Genomic DNA, 19382 nt, shown 5'->3' with positions numbered 1-19382 from the left:
GATTAGACGGTTGGAGCCCTACTGCCGGTTGATTAGACGGTTGGAGCCCTACAGCCGGTTGATTAGACGGTTGGAGCCCTACTGCCGGTTGATTAGACGGTTGGAGCCTACCGCGGTTCATGTAGCTACATCCTGCATGAAAAATCACACACACAAGATCATTTGCCATAACATTAACAGAAAACGTGGACAGTTTGTTAACATACATTTATAAAGGATTTCAAAGGTAAGGAAGCTACATAATAAGGTCGGTGGCTATATTTTCGAAATCTATACTAATCAAGTAGCTAACAGTAGCTAAAACGTTTGCTAGCTAACAGTATCTAAAACGTTTGCTAGCTAACAGTATCTAAAACGTTTGCTAGCTAACAGTAGCTAAAACGTTTGCTAGCTAACGGTAGCTAGCTAACCATTAGCATCTAACATGAACGTTAGCCATCAGTGCTAGGTAGCCATCTTTTTTTGTTGTTGTTGACCGATATAACCCAAACAATAAGAAGAGAAACAACTAGATTAACCAGTGTGGTGTCGCATTTGACCATCAATCAGGATGTCCAGTCGAGGTAGTGCCGGTCCGTCCGGGCTCCGGAGGAAGCGGGACATCGAGGAGCACCAGAAGGAGAGAAGGCGGGCTCTGCAGGCCCGACATCGGGCCAACCTAGCCACCCTGTTCGAGACACTCAAAACCGTCGTCTGTCCCACATCCAACAAGATGCCTGCTAAGGTAGATAACTAGATGGCTAACAATCTAAATTATCTTCCTGTCCTCTCCTTCATGTGTAGCTACTGTTGTGAAAATATTTTTGGTCAGCTACTATGGAGAAACTAGTTAGCTGGCTAACTGTTGCTGGGTCGAGAGGGTGTGATTTGGGGCTAGCTAGCTAACTGTTGCTGGGTAGAGAGAGTGTAATTTGGGGATAGCTAGCCAACTGTTGCTGGGTAGAGAGGGTGTAATTTGGGGATAGCTAGCTAACTGTTGCTGGGTAGAGAGAGTGTGATTTGGGGCTAGCTAGCCAACTGTTGCTGGGTAGAGAGGGTGTGATTTGGGGATAGCTAGCTAACTGTTGCTGGGTAGAGAGAGTGATTGTGGACTAGCTAGCTAACTGTTGCTGGGTAGAGAGAGTGTGATTTGGGGCTAGCTAGCCAACTGTTGCTGGGTAGATAGGGTGTGATTTGGGGATAGCAACTGTTGCTGGGTAGAGAGGGTGTGATTTGGAACTAGCTAGCTAACTTGCTGGGTAGAGAGAGTGTGATTTGGGGCTAGCTAGCCAACTGTTGCTGGGGAGAGAGAGTGTGATTTGGGGCTAGCTAGCTAACTGTTGCTGGGTAGAGAGGGTGTGATTTGGGGCTAGCTAGCTAACTGTTGCTGGGTAGAGAGGGTGTGATTGGGGGCTAGCTGGCTAACTGTTGCTGGGTAGAGAGGGTGTGATTGGGGGCTAGCTAGCTAACTGTTGCTGGGTAGAGAGGGTGTGATTGGGGGCTAGCTAGCCAACTGTTGCTGGGTAGAGAGAGTGTGATTTGGGGCTAGCTAGCTAACTGTTGCTGGGTAGAGAGGGTGTGATTGGGGGCTAGCTAACTGTTGCTGGGTAGAGAGGGTGTGATTGGGGGCTAGCTGGCTAACTGTTGCTGGGTAGAGAGGGTGTGATTTGGGGATAGCTAGCTAACTGTTGCTGGGTAGAGAGGGTGTGATTTGGGGCTAGCTAGCCAACTGTTGCTGGGGAGAGAGAGTGTGATTTGGGGCTAGCTAGCTAACTGTTGCTGGGTGGAGAGGGTGTGATTGGGGGCTAGCTAGCTAACTGTTGCTGGGTAGAGAGGGTGTGATTTGGGGCTAGCTAGCTAACTGTTGCTGGGTAGAGAGGGTGTGATTGGGGGCTAGCTAGCTAACTGTTGCTGGGTAGAGAGGGTGTGATTGGGGGCTAGCTAGCTAACTGTTGCTGGGTAGAGAGGGTGTGATTTGGGGCTAGCTAGCTAACTGTTGCTGGGTAGAGAGGGTGTGATTTGGGGATATCTAGCTAACTGTTGCTGGGTAGAGAGGGTGTGATTGGGGGCTAGCTAGCTAACTGTTGCTGGGTAGAGAGGGTGTGATTGGGGGCTAGCTAGCTAACTGTTGCTGGGTAGAGAGGGTGTGATTTCGGGATAGCTAGCTAACTGTTGCTGGGTAGAGAGGGTGTGATTGGGGGCTAGCTAGCTAACTGTTGCTGGGTAGAAAGGGTGTGATTTGGGGCGAGCTAGCTAACTGTTGCTGGGTAGAGAGGGTGTGATTGGGGGCTAGCTAGCTAACTGTTGCTGGGTAGAGAGGGTGTGATTGGGGGCTAGCTAGCTAACTGTTGCTGGGTAGAGAGGGTGTGATTGGGGCTAGCTGGCTAACTGTTGCTGGGTAGAGAGGGTGTGATTGGGGCTAGCTGGCTAACTGTTGCTGGGGAGAGAGGGTGTGATTTGGGGCTAGCTAGCTAACTGTTGCTGGGTGGAGAGGGTGTGATTGGGGGCTAGCTAGCTAACTGTTGCTGGGTAGAGAGGGTGTGATTTGGGGCTAGCTAGCTAACTGTTGCTGGGTAGAGAGGGTGTGATTGGGGGCTAGCTAGCTAACTGTTGCTGGGTAGAGAGGGTGTGATTGGGGGCTAGCTAGCTAACTGTTGCTGGGTAGAGAGGGTGTGATTTGGGGCTAGCTAGCTAACTGTTGCTGGGTAGAGAGGGTGTGATTTGGGGATATCTAGCTAACTGTTGCTGGGTAGAGAGGGTGTGATTGGGGGCTAGCTAGCTAACTGTTGCTGGGTAGAGAGGGTGTGATTGGGGGCTAGCTAGCTAACTGTTGCTGGGTAGAGAGGGTGTGATTTCGGGATAGCTAGCTAACTGTTGCTGGGTAGAGAGGGTGTGATTGGGGGCTAGCTAGCTAACTGTTGCTGGGTAGAAAGGGTGTGATTTGGGGCTAGCTAGCTAACTGTTGCTGGGTAGAGAGGGTGTGATTGGGGGCTAGCTAGCTAACTGTTGCTGGGTAGAGAGGGTGTGATTGGGGGCTAGCTAGCTAACTGTTGCTGGGTAGAGAGGGTGTGATTGGGGCTAGCTGGCTAACTGTTGCTGGGTAGAGAGGGTGTGATTGGGGCTAGCTGGCTAACTGTTGCTGGGGAGAGAGGGTGTGATTGGGGCTAGCTGGCTAACTGTTGCTGGGTAGAGAGGGTGTGATTGGGGGCTAGCTAGCTAACTGTTGCTGGGTAGAGGGTGTGATTGGGGGCTAGCTAGCTAACTGTTGCTGGGTAGAGGGTGTGATTGGGGCTAGCTAGCTACTCACAGTGGATTTTAGGGTGACCACATTTCCCTTATTTTGGCCCTCTGTCACGCGTCCCACAACCAAGCAATCATGTCCCACATTTTATTTAAAAAATTAAAAAACACTCATTTAGGAAAAAATGTAGATTTTTCCGTATTTCAGTCAGTTGCAAGTAAGATTTAGAAGCTGTTCAGGTTCATGTTGGGGTGGCAGGTAGTCTAGTGGTTAGAGCGTTGGGCCAGTAACCGAAAGGTCGAATCCCCGAGCTGACAAGGTAAAAAAATCTGTCGTACTGCCCCTGAACAAGGCAGTTAACCCACTGTTCCCCTGAACAAGGCAGTTAACCCACTGTTCCCCTGAACAAGGCAGTTAACCCACTGTTCCCCTGAACAAGGCAGTTAACCCACTGTTCCCCTGAACAAGGCAGTTAACCCACTGTTCCCCTGAACAAGGCAGTTAACCCACTGTTCCCCTGAACAAGGCAGTTAACCCACTGTTCCCCTGAACAAGGCAGTTAACCCACTGTTCCCCTGAACAAGGCAGTTAACCCACTGTTCCCCTGAACAAGGCAGTTAACCCACTGTTCCCCTGAACAAGGCAGTTAACCCACTGTTCCCCTGAACAAGCAGTTAACCCACTGTTCCCCTGAACAAGGCAGTTAACCCACTGTTCCCCTGAACAAGCAGTTAACCCACTGTTCCCCTGAACAAGCAGTTAACCCACTGTTCCCGTGAACAAGCAGTTAACCCACTGTTCCCCTGAACAAGCAGTTAACCCACTGTTCCCGTGAACAAGCAGTTAACCCACTGTTCCCCTGAACAAGGCAGTTAACCCACTGTTCCCCTGAACAAGGCAGTTAACCCACTGTTCCCCTGAACAAGGCAGTTAACCCACTGTTCCCCTGAACAAGCAGTTAACCCACTGTTCCCGTGAACAAGGCAGTTAACCCCACTGTTCCCCTGAACAAGGCAGTTAACCCCACTGTTCCCCTGAACAAGGCAGTTAACCCACTGTTCCCCTGAACAAGGCAGTTAACCCCACTGTTCCCCTGAACAAGGCAGTTAACCCACTGTTCCCCTGAACAAGCAGTTAACCCACTGTTCCCCTGAACAAGCAGTTAACCCACTGTTCCCCTGAACAAGGCAGTTAACCCCACTGTTCCCCTGAACAAGGCAGTTAACCCACTGTTCCCCTGAACAAGCAGTTAACCCACTGTTCCCCTGAACAAGGCAGTTAACCCACTGTTCCCCTGAACAAGGCAGTTAACCCACTGTTCCCCTGAACAAGGCAGTTAACCCACTGTTCCCCTGAACAAGGCAGTTAACCCACTGTTCCCCTGAACAAGGCAGTTAACCCACTGTTCCCCTGAACAAGGCAGTTAACCCACTGTTCCCCTGAACAAGGCAGTTAACCCACTGTTCCCCTGAACAAGGCAGTTAACCCACTGGTCCCCTGAACAAGGCAGTTAACCCACTGTTCCTGTGAACAAGCAGTTAACCCCACTGTTCCCCTGAACAAGCAGTTAACCCACTGTTCCCCTGAACAAGGCAGTTAACCCACTGTTCCCCTGAACAAGGCAGTTAACCCACTGTTCCCCTGAACAAGCAGTTAACCCCACTGTTCCCCTGAACAAGGCAGTTAACCCACTGTTCCCCTGAACAAGCAGTTAACCCCACTGTTCCCCTGAACAAGCAGTTAACCCACTGTTCCCGTGAACAAGCAGTTAACCCACTGTTCCCCTGAACAAGGCAGTTAACCCACTGTTCCCCTGAACAAGGCAGTTAACCCACTGTTCCCCTGAACAAGGCAGTTAACCCACTGTTCCCCTGAACAAGGCAGTTAACCCACTGTTCCCCTGAACAAGGCAGTTAACCCACTGTTCCCCTGAACAAGGCAGTTAACCCACTGTTCCCCTGAACAAGGCAGTTAACCCACTGTTCCCCTGAACAAGGCAGTTAACCCACTGTTCCCCTGAACAAGGCAGTTAACCCACTGTTCCCCTGAACAAGGCAGTTGACCCACTGTTCCCCTGAACAAGGCAGTTAACCCACTGTTCCCCTGAACAAGGCAGTTAACCCACTGGTCCCCTGAACAAGGCAGTTAACCCACTGTTCCCGTGAACAAGCAGTTAACCCCACTGTTCCCCTGAACAAGCAGTTAACCCACTGTTCCCCTGAACAAGGCAGTTAACCCACTGTTCCCCTGAACAAGGCAGTTAACCCACTGTTCCCCTGAACAAGCAGTTAACCCCACTGTTCCCCTGAACAAGCAGTTAACCCACTGTTCCCGTGAACAAGCAGTTAACCCACTGTTCCCCTGAACAAGGCAGTTAACCCCACTGTTCCTAGGCCGTCATTGTAAATAAGAAATTGTTCTTAATTAAATGAAGGTTAAAACAAAATGTTGGTTCCAGACTTGGTGCATTGGTCAGTCTCTCCAGGATTCTGCGCCATTTTTGTGTGTGATTTCTGCTGACAAAAATGCTTGATTTTGCGGCAGCTTTTCTGAAATTCTGCGATACATTTTGCAATGTTTTTTTTTCTTCACTTTAATTTCATATAAAGCAATAAAAAGTCATATGTGCTCAGTTTTAGGACGATTTTAAACAGAATACATAATACAAAAACAATTAGAAACATCTAAAGTGCGCAATGTAGTTTATTTTCCTGAACAAACAGCTCTGTGCAGGTAGATCTTCACCTACCTGGCCGTGCAGGTAGATCTTCACCTACCTGGCCATGCAGGTAGATCTTCACCTACCTGGCCGTGCAGGTAGATCTTCACCTACCTGTCCGTGCAGGTAGATCTTCACCTACCTGGCCGTGCAGGTAGATCTTCACCTACCTGGCCATGCAGGTAGATCTTCACCTACCTGGCCGTGCAGGTAGATCTTCACCTACCTGGCCATGCAGGTAGATCTTCACCTACCTGGCCATGCAGGTAGATCTTCACCTACCTGGCCATGCAGGTAGATCTTCACCTACCTGGCCGTGCAGGTAGATCTTCACCTACCTGGCCATGCAAGTACATCTTCACCTACCTGGCCATGCAGGTAGATCTTCACCTACCTGGCCATGCAGGTAGATCTTCACCTACCTGGCCGTGCAGGTAGATCTTCACCTACCTGGCCATGCAGGTAGATCTTCACCTACCTGGCCGTGCAGGTAGATCTTCACCTACCTGGCCATGCAGGTAGATCTTCACCTACCTGGCCATGCAGGTAGATCTTCACCTACCTGGCCATGCAGGTAGATCTTCACCTACCTGGCCGTGCAGGTAGATCTTCACCTAGCTGGCCGTGCAGGTAGATCTTCACCTAGCTGGCCGTGCAGGTAGATCTTCACCTAGCTGGCCATGCAGGTAGATCTTCACCTACCTGGCCATGCAAGTAGATTTTCACCTAGCTGGCCATGCAGGTAGATCTTCACCTACCTGGCCATGCAAGTACATCTTCACCTACCTGGCCATGCAGGTAGATCTTCACCTACCTGGCCATGCAGGTAGATCTTCACCTATCTGGCCATGCAGGTAGATCTTCACCTACCTGGCCGTGCAGGTAGATCTTCACCTAGCTGGCCGTGCAGGTAGATCTTCACCTAGCTGGCTGTACAGGTAGATCTTCACCTACCTGTCCATGCAGGTAGATCTTCACCTACCTGGCCATGCAGGTAGGTCTTCACCTAGCTGGCCATGCAGGTAGATCTTCACCTAGCTGGCCATGCAGGTAGATCTTCACCTACCTGGCCATGCAAGTAGATCTTCACCTACCTGGCCATGCAGGTAGATCTTCACCTACCTGTCCATGCAGGTAGATCTTCACCTAGCTGGCCATGCAGGTAGATCTTCACCTAGCTGGCCATGCAGGTAGATCTTCACCTACCTGGCCATGCAGGTAGATCTTCGCCTACCTGGCCATGCAGGTAGATCTTCGCCTACCTGGCCATGCAGGTAGATCTTCACCTACCTGGCCATGCAGGTAGATCTTCACCTACCTGGCCATGCAGGTAGATTTTCACCTACCTGGCCATGCAGGTAGATCTTCACCTACCTGGCCATGCAGGTAGATCTTCACCTACCTTGCCATGCAGGTAGATAATCACCTATCTGGCCATGCAGGTAGATCTTCACCTATCTGGCCATGCAGGTAGATCTTCACCTACCTGGCCATGCAGGTAGATCTTCACCTACCTGGCCATGCAGGTAGATCTTCACCTACCTGGTGATAAATTGGTATTATGGATCAGATCAAAGTGGAAACCTCAGTGTAATGTTTTGTATTGTAAAGTGTCATTGTAATGTTGTCTGGTCGGTCAGTGGAAGATCTTGGACCATGCCAAAGGATTTCTCAGAGAGCAGGAAGCCTACCTGAGCAGACTGATGCTACTGAAAGGTGAGAGGAGCCCGAGGCCATTTTGATGTGTACAGCAAAAAACACGTTCTGTGATTTAAGTACCCAGATTCTATTCACCAACATGTGTTTAGGGATATTCAACATGTGTTTAGGGGTATTCAACATGCGTTTAGGGGTATTCAACATGCGTTTAGAGATATTCAACATGCGTTTAGGGATATTCAACATGCGTTTAGGGATATTCAACATGCGTTTAGGGATATTCAACATGTGTTTAGGGGTATTCAACATGCGTTTAGGGGTATTCAACATGCGTTTAGAGATATTCAACATGCGTTTAGGGGTATTCAACATGCGTTTAGGGATATTCAACATGCGTTTAGGGGTATTCAACATGCGTTTAGGGGTATTCAACATGCGTTTAGGGATATTCAACATGCGTTTAGGGGTATTCAACATGCGTTTAGGGATATTCAACATGCGTTTAGGGATATTCAACATGCGTTTAGGGATATTCAACATGCGTTTAGGGATATTCAACATGCGTTTAGGGATATTCAACATGCGTTTAGGGGTATTCAACATGTGTTTAGAGGTATTCAACATGTGTTTAGGGATATTCAACATGTGTTTAGGGATATTCAACATGCGTTTAGGGGTATTCAACATGTGTTTAGGGGTATTCAACATGTGTTTAGAGGTATTCAACATGTGTTTAGGGATATTCAACATGTGTTTAGGGGTATTCAACATGCGTTTAGGGGTATTCAACATGCGTTTAGGGGTATTCAACATGTGTTTAGGGGTATTCAACATGTGTTTAGGGATATTCAACATGTGTTTAGAGATATTCAACATGTGTTTAGGGATATTCAACATGTGTTTAGGGATATTCAACATGTGTTTAGAGATATTCAACATGTGTTTAGGGATATTCAACATGCGTTTAGGGATATTCAACATGCGTTTAGGGGTATTCAACATGCGTTTAGGGGTATTCAACATGCGTTTAGGGATATTCAACATGCGTTTAGGGATATTCAACATGCGTTTAGGGGTATTCAACATGCGTTTAGGGGTATTTAACATGCGTTTAGGGATATTCAACATGCGTTTAGGGGTATTCAACATGTGTTTAGGGGTATTCAACATGTGTTTAGGGGTATTCAACATGTGTTTAGGGGTATTCAACATGTGTTTAGGGGTATTCAACATGCGTTTAGGGATATTCAACATGCGTTTAGGGGTATTCAACATGCGTTTAGGGATATTCAACATGTGTTTAGGGATATTCAACATGTGTTTAGGGATATTCAACATGCGTTTAGGGGTATTCAACATGCGTTTAGGGGTATTCAACATGCGTTTAGGGGTATTCAACATGCGTTTAGGGGTATTCAACATGCGTTTAGGGATATTCAACATGCGTTTAGGGATATTCAACATGCGTTTAGGGATATTCAACATGCGTTTAGGGGTATTCAACATGCGTTTAGGGGTATTCAACATGCGTTTAGGGGTATTCAACATGCGTTTAGGGGTATTCAACATGCGTTTAGGGATATTCAACATGCGTTTAGGGATATTCAACATGCGTTTAGGAATATTCAACATGTGTTTAGGGATATTCCTCGGCAATGAAGACGGGCCGTGCAGCTTGGATGAAGTCAGGGCAGAGTACCGGAGCCTGCAGGCACACAGCAGGTACACAGCAGGCACACAGCAGGCACACAGCAGGTACACAGCAGGCACACAGCAGGTACACAGCAGGCACACAGCAGGTACACAGCAGGCACACAGCAGGTACACAGCAGGCACACAGCAGGCACACAGCAGGTACACAGCAGGCACACAGCAGGTACACAGCAGGCACACAGCAGGTACACAGCAGGTACACAGCAGGCACACAGCAGGCACACAGCAGGCACACAGCAGGTACACAGCAGGCACACAGCAGGCACACAGCAGGCACACAGCAGGTACACAGCAGGCACACTACCATTGACACACACTAGATTTATATTTTACCTTTATTTAACTAGGCAAGTCAGTTAACAACAAATTATTATTTACAATGACGGCCTAGAAACGGTGGGGTTAACTGCCTTGTTCAGGAGCAGAACGACAGATTATTACCTTGTCAGCTCGGGGATTTGATCTATTAACTTTTTGGTTACTGGCCCAACGCTCTAACCACTAGGCTACCTGCCGCCCCCATAGATACTGGTGCAAAGCCTAGGCGGCATGTAGCCTAGAGCATTGGGTCATTCATTTAAAGGTTGCTGGTTTGAATCCCAGAGCTGGCAAGGTGGGGGGGGAAATCTTCCGTTCTGCCCTTGAGCAAGGCAGTTAACAACAGCTGCTCCCTGGGCGCCGATGACGTCAGTTAAGGCAGCCTCACTGCCCCTCTCTGAGTCAGAGGGGTTAAATACTGAAGACACATTTCAGTTGTTCAACTGACTGGGTATCCCCTTTCCATAAGTACAGCGTGCCACCTGCAGTTAGTAGAGATTGCCACTGGGGGGCAGCATCTACCCATATTATTGATCATCTACATACATTTATACACATCTACCCATATTATTGATCATCTACAGTTATTTATACACATCTACCCATATTATTGATCATCTACAGTTATTTATACACATCTACCTATATTATTGATAATCTACAGTTATTTATACACATCTACCCATATTATTGAACATCTACAGTCATTTATACACATCTACCCATATTATTGAACATCTACAGTCATTTATACACATCTACCCATATTATTGAACATCTACAGTCATTTATACACATCTACCCGTATTATTGAACATCTACAGTCATTTATACACATCTACCCATATTATTGATCTACAGATATTTATATACAACAAATATGTAAAATCAATTTCTAATGTTATTGTAGATGTCAATTAGCTTCTTTTTTCAGTCTTACGTTAAAAACCTGTTCCCCTCCCTCCCTCCGTTCCCCCTGCCCTCAGCTCCCTGCGCTCCAGAAGACCTGGTGGTCGCAGACGTCATGGCGGGCCTGACGGAGAGGACCTGACTGAGACCAGTGAGGAAGACTCTGCAGAGGAGACTCTGGAAGACTCCACCCCCTCTCAGACCTCCATCAACTCTCTAACCAACATCCTGGAGTTTGAAGGGTGGGGGCTCGTGCAGGGGGTTTTCCGTGTCGCCGCAGATTTTAATTTACAGGACATTTGATAAATCAGACCCATATGTATTGGGTGCGTTACCTGATTAGGGCGTCGACACACAGGGCTCAGAATGACAGAAATAACATTTACATTATGGTAATCCGTATTAACAGAACATTTAGAATATGGTAATTCATATTACCAGATCATTGTTGGAAAAATGACTTGTGTCATGCACAAAGTAGATGTCCTAACTGACTTGCCAAAACTATAGTTTGTTAACAAGAAACTTGTGGAGTGGTTGAAAAACGAGTTTTTAATAACTCCAACCTAAGTGTATGTAAACTTCCCGACTTCAACTGTATATATTTTAAAGCAATGAGTCTGATGCAACAGATCAGAACGTTTTAGCTTTAAATATTGCTAAACTATTATATCTTCACATTATAAGCGCAACAATGTGCAGAAGGCAGTAGGCTGTGAGCCCGAATGTTCGTTCCGTAACGCAGTGCAAAAACACCGTTGTCAAAACGCCACTGCGCATGCTAGCGGTGTCATGTGACGGAGATTCAACTATCCGTTAGAAACGTAGACAGAGAAGGAGATCTAATAGGCAAGATAAGACATTGCCTCATAATATGTAGTAAAACGTTACAACTTTCAAACAATTAAGTATATGTTTTCAAAATGCATACTGCCATATTGCAAAGTTGGTGTGTGTGTCCGTCACGCTTCCAACAGTTTGATGCCGCGTTCATAACAACTCGGGGAAATCTATTCACTTCAGTGCGTTCAAGACAACTGGGAAACAAGCTAGCTCCGACTGGGGGAAAATAGTTTTGAATGCTCATCCAACTCGCAATTCCAGACTCTGGAACTCTCAGACCCTCTTTTCTAGAGCTCCGCCTTTCTGACCTGAAGATCACTAACGTCGTGATTTGATCTGGTATTTCTCCGAGTTCCCAGGTGTCTTGAAGGCACCAGAAGATGGAGCAGCAGCAGCTATTGCCTGTCCTGACAGATTATCCACTCAAAGGGCTCTGTATCTGTAGGGTGTGATAAATAAGATACATAACGGATATACTGCACACACACGCACCAATTTAAGGCTATACAGCTGAACAGTCAACTGGTATTTCCATCAGTGTAGAGGCTATACAGCTGACCAGTCAACTGGTATTTCCATCAGTGAAGAGGCTATACAGCTGACCAGTCAACTGGTATTTCCATCAGTGAAGAGGCTACACAGCTGACCAGTCAACTGGTATTTCCATCAGTGTAGAGGCTATACAGCTGACCAGTCAACTGGTATTTTCATCAGTGTAGAGGCTACACAGCTGACCAGTCAACTGGTATTTCCATCAGTGTAGAGGCTATACAGCTGACCAGTCAACTGGTATTTCCATCAGTGTAGAGGCTATACAGCTGACCAGTCAACTGGTATTTCCATCAGTGTAGAGGCTACACAGCTGACCAGTCAACTGGTATTTCCATCAGTGTAGAGGCTATACAGCTGACCAGTCAACTGGTATTTCCATCAGTGTAGAGGATATACAGCTGACCAGTCAACTGGTATTTCCATCAGTGTAGAGGCTATACAGCTGACCAGTCAACTGGTATTTCCATCAGTGTAGAGGCTATACAGCTGACCAGTCAACTGGTATTTCCATCAGTGTAGAGGCTATACAGCTGACCAGTCAACTGGTATTTCCATCAGTGTAGAGGCTATACAGCTGACCAGTCAACTGGTATTTCCATCAGGGTAGAGGCTGTATAGCTGATCAGTCAACTGGTATTTCCATCAGTGTAGAGGCTATACAGCTGACCAGTCAACTGGTATTTTCATCAGTGTAGAGGCTACACAGCTGACCAGTCAACTGGTATTTCCATCAGTGTAGAGGCTATACAGCTGACCAGTCAACTGGTATTTCCATCAGTGTAGAGGCTATACAGCTGACCAGTCAACTGGTATTTCCATCAGTGTAGAGGCTACACAGCTGACCAGTCAACTGGTATTTCCATCAGTGTAGAGGCTATACAGCTGACCAGTCAACTGGTATTTCCATCAGTGTAGAGGATATACAGCTGACCAGTCAACTGGTATTTCCATCAGTGTAGAGGCTATACAGCTGACCAGTCAACTGGTATTTCCATCAGTGTAGAGGCTATACAGCTGACCAGTCAACTGGTATTTCCATCAGGGTAGAGGCTGTATAGCTGATCAGTCAACTGGTATTTCCATCAGTGTAGAGGCTATACAGCTGACCAGTCAACTGGTACTTCCATCAGTGTAGAGGCTATACAGCTGACCAGTAAACTGGTATTTCCATCAGTGAAGAGGCTATACAGCTGAACAGTCAACTGGTATTTCCATCAGTGTAGAGGCTATACAGCTGAACAGTCAACTGGTATTTCCATCAGTGTAGAGGCTATACAGCTGACCAGTCAACTGGTATCTCCATCAGTGTAGAGGCTATACAGCTAACCAGTCAACTGGTATCTCCATCAGTGTAGAGGCTATACAACTGACAAGCATGTTGTCTAGGAGTAGGGCTTAATCTGTGTCTCGCCTTCACTGTTACTTTAAGGGATAGGGCTTAATCTGTGTCTGGTCGTCACTATTACTTTAAGGGACAGGGCTTAATCTGTGTCTGGCCGTCACTGTTACTTTAAGTGACAGGGCTTAATCTGTGTCTGGTCGTCACTGTTACTTTAAGGGACAGGGCTTAATCTGTGTCTGGCCTTCACTGTTACTTTAAGGGATATGGCTTAATCTGTGTCTGGCCTTCACTGTTACTTTAAGGGACAGGGCTTAATCTGTGTCTCGCCTTCACTGTTACTTTAAGGGACAGGGCTTAATCTGTGTCTGACCTTCACTGTTACTTTAAGGGATATGGCTTAATCTGTGTCTGGCCTTCACTGTTACTTTAAGGGACAGGGCTTAATCTGTGTCTGGCCTTCACTGTTACTTTAAGGGACAGGGCTTAATCTGTGTCTGGCCGTCACTGTTACTTTAAGGGATAGGGCTTAATCTGTGTCTGGTCGTCACTATTACTTTAAGGGACAGGGCTTAATCTGTGTCTGGCCGTCACTGTTACTTTAAGGGACAGGGCTTAATCTGTGTCTCGCCTTCACTGTTACTTTAAGGAACTGGGCTTAATCTGTGTCTGGCCTTCACTGTTACTTTAAAGGACAGGGCTTAATCTGTGTCTGGTCGTCACTGTTACTTTAAGGGACAGGGCTTAATCTGTGTCTGGTCGTCACTGTTACTTTAAGGGATAGGGCTTAATCTGTGTCTGGTCGTCACTGTTACTTTAAGGAACTGGGCTTAATCTGTGTCTGGCCTTCACTGTTACTTTAAAGGATAGGGCTTAATCTGTGTCTGGCCTTCACTGTTACTTTAAGGGATAGGGCTTAATCTGTGTCGGGTCGTCACTATTACTTTAAGGGACAGGGCTTAATCTGTGTCTGGCCTTCACTGTTACTTTAAGGGATATGGCTTAATCTGTGTCTGGCCTTCACTATTACTTTAAGGGATAGGGCTTAATCTGTGTCTGGTCGTCACTATTACTTTAAGGGACAGGGCTTAATCTGTGTCTGGCCGTCACTGTTACTTTAAGTGACAGGGCTTAATCTGTGTCTGGTCGTCACTGTTACTTTAAGGGACAGGGCTTAATCTGTGTCTGGCCTTCACTGTTACTTTAAGGGATATGGCTTAATCTGTGTCTGGCCTTCACTGTTACTTTAAGGGACAGGGCTTAATCTGTGTCTCGCCTTCACTGTTACTTTAAGGGACAGGGCTTAATCTGTGTCTGACCTTCACTGTTACTTTAAGGGATATGGCTTAATCTGTGTCTGGCCTTCACTGTTACTTTAAGGGACAGGGCTTAATCTGTGTCTGGCCTTCACTGTTACTTTAAGGGACAGGGCTTAATCTGTGTCTGGCCGTCACTGTTACTTTAAGGGATAGGGCTTAATCTGTGTCTGGTCGTCACTATTACTTTAAGGGACAGGGCTTAATCTGTGTCTGGCCGTCACTGTTACTTTAAGGGACAGGGCTTAATCTGTGTCTCGCCTTCACTGTTACTTTAAGGAACTGGGCTTAATCTGTGTCTGGCCTTCACTGTTACTTTAAAGGACAGGGCTTAATCTGTGTCTGGTCGTCACTGTTACTTTAAGGGACAGGGCTTAATCTGTGTCTGGTCGTCACTGTTACTTTAAGGGATAGGGCTTAATCTGTGTCTGGTCGTCACTGTTACTTTAAGGAACTGGGCTTAATCTGTGTCTGGCCTTCACTGTTACTTTAAAGGATAGGGCTTAATCTGTGTCTGGCCTTCACTGTTACTTTAAAGGATAGGGCTTAATCTGTGTCTGGTCGTCACTGTTACTTTAAGGGACAGGGCTTAATCTGTGTCTGGTCGTCACTGTTACTTTAAGGGACAGGGCTTAATCTGTGTCTGGTCGTCACTGTTACTTTAAGGGACACTGTGACTTTATTAAACATTCAGTGGAAAGCAGTCTGATTATAGACCAATTTATTGACAGTCTGATTATAGACCAATTTATTGACAGTCTGATTATAGACCAACCTAGTGACAGTCTGATTATAGACCAACTTATTGACAGTCTGATTATAGACCAACCTAGTGACAGTCTGATTATAGACCAACCTATTGACAGTCTGATTATAGACCAACCTATTGACAGTGTGTTTATAGACCAACCTATTGACAGTCTGATTATAGACCAACTTATTGACAGTCTGATTATACACCAACTTATTGACAGTGATTATAGACCAACTTATTGACAGTCTGATTATACACCAACCTATTGACAGTCTGATTATAGACCAACCTATTGACAGTCTGATTATAGACCAACTTATTGACAGTCTGATTATAGACCAACCTATTGACAGTCTGTTTATACACCAACCTATTGACAGTCTGATTATACACCAACCTATTGACAGTCTGATTATAGACCAACCTATTGACAGTCTGATTATAGACCAACCTATTGACAGTCTGATTATAGACCAACCTATTGACAGTCTGATTATAGACCAACCTATTGACAGTCTGATTATAGACCAACCTATTGACAGTCTGATTATAGACCAACCTATTGACAGTCTGATTATAGACCAACCTATTGACAGTCTGATTATAGACCAACCTATTGACAGTCTGATTATAGACCAACCTATTGACAGTGTGTTTATAGACCAATTTATTGACAGAATGAGTGACAACAGAAGATACTTCTCAAGGGACAATTCTGTCTCCGCCTTAGTCTCAGTTGAAGCTAGTCCCCAAAGTCAAAATTAAACTGAAGTTTTTTTATTAACAATCTATCCAGCCAGAATGTCACCCTTGGCTGGTTGCTTCTATTAGATGTCCTGTCTCCGTTGAGATGTTTTAACTGTCCGTAGTGCGTTGAGTTAGTGGTCTCCTGTCTCCGTTGAGATGTTTTAACTGTCCGTAGTGCGTTGAGTTAGTGGTCTCCTGTCTCCGTTGAGATGTTTTAACTGTCCGTAGTGCGTTGAGTTAGTGGTCTCCTGTCTCCGTTGAGATGTTTTAACTGTCCGTAGTGCGTTGAGTTAGTGGTCTCCTGTCTCCGTTGAGATGTTTTAACTGTCCGTAGTGCGTTGAGTTAGTGGTCTCCTGTCTCCGTTGAGATGTTTTAACTGTCCGTAGTGCGTTGAGTTAGTGGTCTCCTGTCTCCGTTGAGATGTTTTAACTGTCCGTAGTGCGTTGAGTTAGTGGTCTCCTGTCTCCGTTGAGATGTTTTAACTGTCCGTAGTGCGTTGAGTTAGTGGTCTCCTGTCTCCGTTGAGATGTTTTAACTGTCCGTAGTGCGTTGAGTTAGTGGTCTCCTGTCTCCGTTGAGATGTTTTAACTGTCCGTAGTGCGTTGAGTTAGTGGTCTCCTGTCTCCGTTGAGATGTTTTAACTGTCCGTAGTGCGTTGAGTTAGTGGTCTCCTGTCTCCGTTGAGATGTTTTAACTGTCCGTAGTGCGTTGAGTTAGTGGTCTCCTGTCTCCGTTGAGATGTTTTAACTGTCCGTAGTGCGTTGAGTTAGTGGTCTCCTGTCTCCGTTGAGATGTTTTAACTGTCCGTAGTGCGTTGAGTTAGTGGTCTCCTGTCTCCGTTGAGATGTTTTAACTGTCCGTAGTGCGTTGAGTTAGTGGTCTCCTGTCTCCGTTGTGATGTTTTAACTGTCCGTAGTGCGTTGAGTTAGTGGTCTCCTGTCTCCGTTGAGATGTTTTAACTGTCCGTAGTGCGTTGAGTTAGTGGTCTCCTGTGACTGAGGATCGAGGATTTAACACGAGGGGATTTATAGCTGGTGGCTCTGTGGTGCACCTCTGACCATGGAGAGGGATTTAAAAAAAGGGACTCATTCATTTCACCAATGGCAAATTAATGTATAACCTCCATAAAACAGCAATGATGGTTCCCCTCCTAAGCTTGGTATTAGAATCTAAACTCCACAATGTTGTTATCCATAGTAGACTACAGTAAGAATGTACAGTACACACAGCTCTGTGCCTTACCTATCTCTCTCTCTCCCCATCCCTCTCTCTCTCCCCATCCCTATCTCTCTCTCTCTGCCTCCTCTCTCTTTCTCCCCCATCCCTATCTCTCTCTCTCCCCATCCCTCTCTCTCCCCCATCCCTATCTCTCTCTCTCTTCCTCTTCTCTCTCTCTCCCCATCCCTATCTCGCTCTCTCTGCCTCCTCTCTCTCTCTCCCCCATCCCTATCTCTCTCTCTCCCCATCCCTCTCTCTCCCCCATCCCTATCTCTCTCTCTCTTCCTCTTCTCTCTCTCTCCCCATCCCTATCTCGCTCTCTCTGCCTCCTCTCTCTCTCTCCCCCATCCCTCTCTCTCTCTCCCCATCCCTCTCTCTCTCCCCATCCCTCTCTCTCTCCCCCATCCCTATCTCTCTCTCTCCCCCATCCCTATCTATCTCTCCCCATTCCTCTCTCTCTCGCTCTCCCCCATCCCTCTCCCCTATCCCCCATCCCTCTCTCCTATCCCTCCCATTCTCTCTCCCCATACCGCTCTCCCCCCATCCCTCTTTCTCTCCCCCATCCCTCTATCTCTCTCTCCCCCATCCCACTCCCCCATCTCTCTTTCTCCCCACATCCCACTCCCCCATCTCCCCCCCCCATCCCTCTCCCCCATCTCTCTCTCCCCCCATCCATCTCTCTGTCCCCCCATCCCTCTCTCTCTGTCCTCCCTCCCCATCCCTCTCTCTCTCTCTCCCCCATCCCTCTCTCTCTCTCTCTCTCCCCATCCCTCTCTCTCTCTCCCCCCCATCCCACTCCCCTCTCTTTCTTTCTCTCCCCATCCCTCTCTCTCTCTCTCCCCATCCCTCTCCCCCATACCGCTCTCTCCCCATCCCTCCCCCCCCCCCCCCCCCCCCCCATCCCTCTCCCTCCCCAGGTACTTGTTGTTCTACAAACAGACACTAGAGAAGTTGGTTTGTAGCGGTGTGCTGAGCCCGGGACAGACTGGTCTGGCTGTAGTATCTGAAGCTATCTCAGGCCTGTGGGATAGCTTCTCTCCAGAGCGCCGGGCAGCCTACCAGACCTGTCCCCCCCAGCAGAGCACCCTGGGCTGGGAAGGGCCGGCAGAGAGACCCCCTAATCCTGGTCCAGACACCCACGTCCACCTCACGCTCCAGCCCTCCACTCAGGCAAACAGCCAGGGAGCCTCTTCTCCTACTACCTATGAAGAGGTCAGTACAGCCTTCCTTAAAATGTGGGTTGGACCTGTTTTAATTAATTATAATCAATTATTTCATTGATTACTGGATTTTAATTGATTTGGCCAAGTGGCACAGTGGTCTAAGACACTGCATCTCAGTGCTAGAGTGCTAGAGATACAGTCCCTGGTTCGATCCCCGGCTGTATCACAACCCGGCAGTGATTGGGTGTCTCATAAGGCGGCGCACAATTGGCCCAGCGTTGTCCGGGTTTGGCCGGGCTAGGCCATCATTGTGAATAAGAATTTGTTCTTACCTGACTTGCCTAGTTAAATAATGAAAAAACATTTTAAAATGATTTAACCTTTATTTAACTAGGCAAGTCAGTTAAGAACAAATGATTGTACTGACACACTACCCATAGTCATACCACACTCTGGAGAAAATGGAACAGAGACCCCATAGTGATGGATGGAAGACAGACAGTCATACCGCTGGAGAAATGGAACAGATACCCCATAGTGATGGATGGAAGACAGACAGTCATACCACTGGAGAAATGGAACAGTGACCCCATAGTGATGGAGGGGAGACAGACAGTCATACCACTGGAGAAATGGAACAGTGACCCCATAGTGATGGATGGAAGACAGTCATACCACTGGAGAAATGGAACAGAGACCCCATAGTGATGGAGGGAAGACAGACAGTCATACCACTGGAGAAATGGAACAGAGACCCCATAGTGATGGATGGAAGACAGACAGTCATACCACTGGAGAAATGGAACAGTGACCCCATAGTGATGGATGGAAGACAGACAGTCATACCACTGGAGAAATGGAACAGTGACCCCATAGTGATGGATGGAAGACAGTCATACCACTGGAGAAAT

The 19382-nt window shown here is 47.1% G+C and overlaps 1 protein-coding gene across 1 annotated transcript; it reads left to right on the top strand.

Moving 5' to 3' along the window:
• Nucleotides 1-82: 82 nt before the first annotated feature.
• On the top strand, nt 83-18520 carry LOC120040882 (stimulated by retinoic acid gene 8 protein-like; the record flags this gene model as incomplete). Its single annotated transcript, XM_038985869.1, has 6 exons — nt 83-226; nt 550-724; nt 7580-7655; nt 9239-9320; nt 10616-10780; nt 18226-18520. Coding segments are annotated over exons 2-6 (792 nt in total), but the record flags the coding sequence as incomplete, so codon positions are not given.
• Nucleotides 18521-19382: the final 862 nt, after the last annotated feature.

The sequence above is a fragment of the Salvelinus namaycush genome, unplaced genomic scaffold (genome assembly GCF_016432855.1).
Source record: "Salvelinus namaycush isolate Seneca unplaced genomic scaffold, SaNama_1.0 Scaffold3895, whole genome shotgun sequence".
Lineage (NCBI taxonomy): Eukaryota > Metazoa > Chordata > Actinopteri > Salmoniformes > Salmonidae > Salvelinus > Salvelinus namaycush.
Note: the sequence above shows the minus strand (reverse complement) of the source record. Positions and strands in the feature narration are given on the sequence as shown.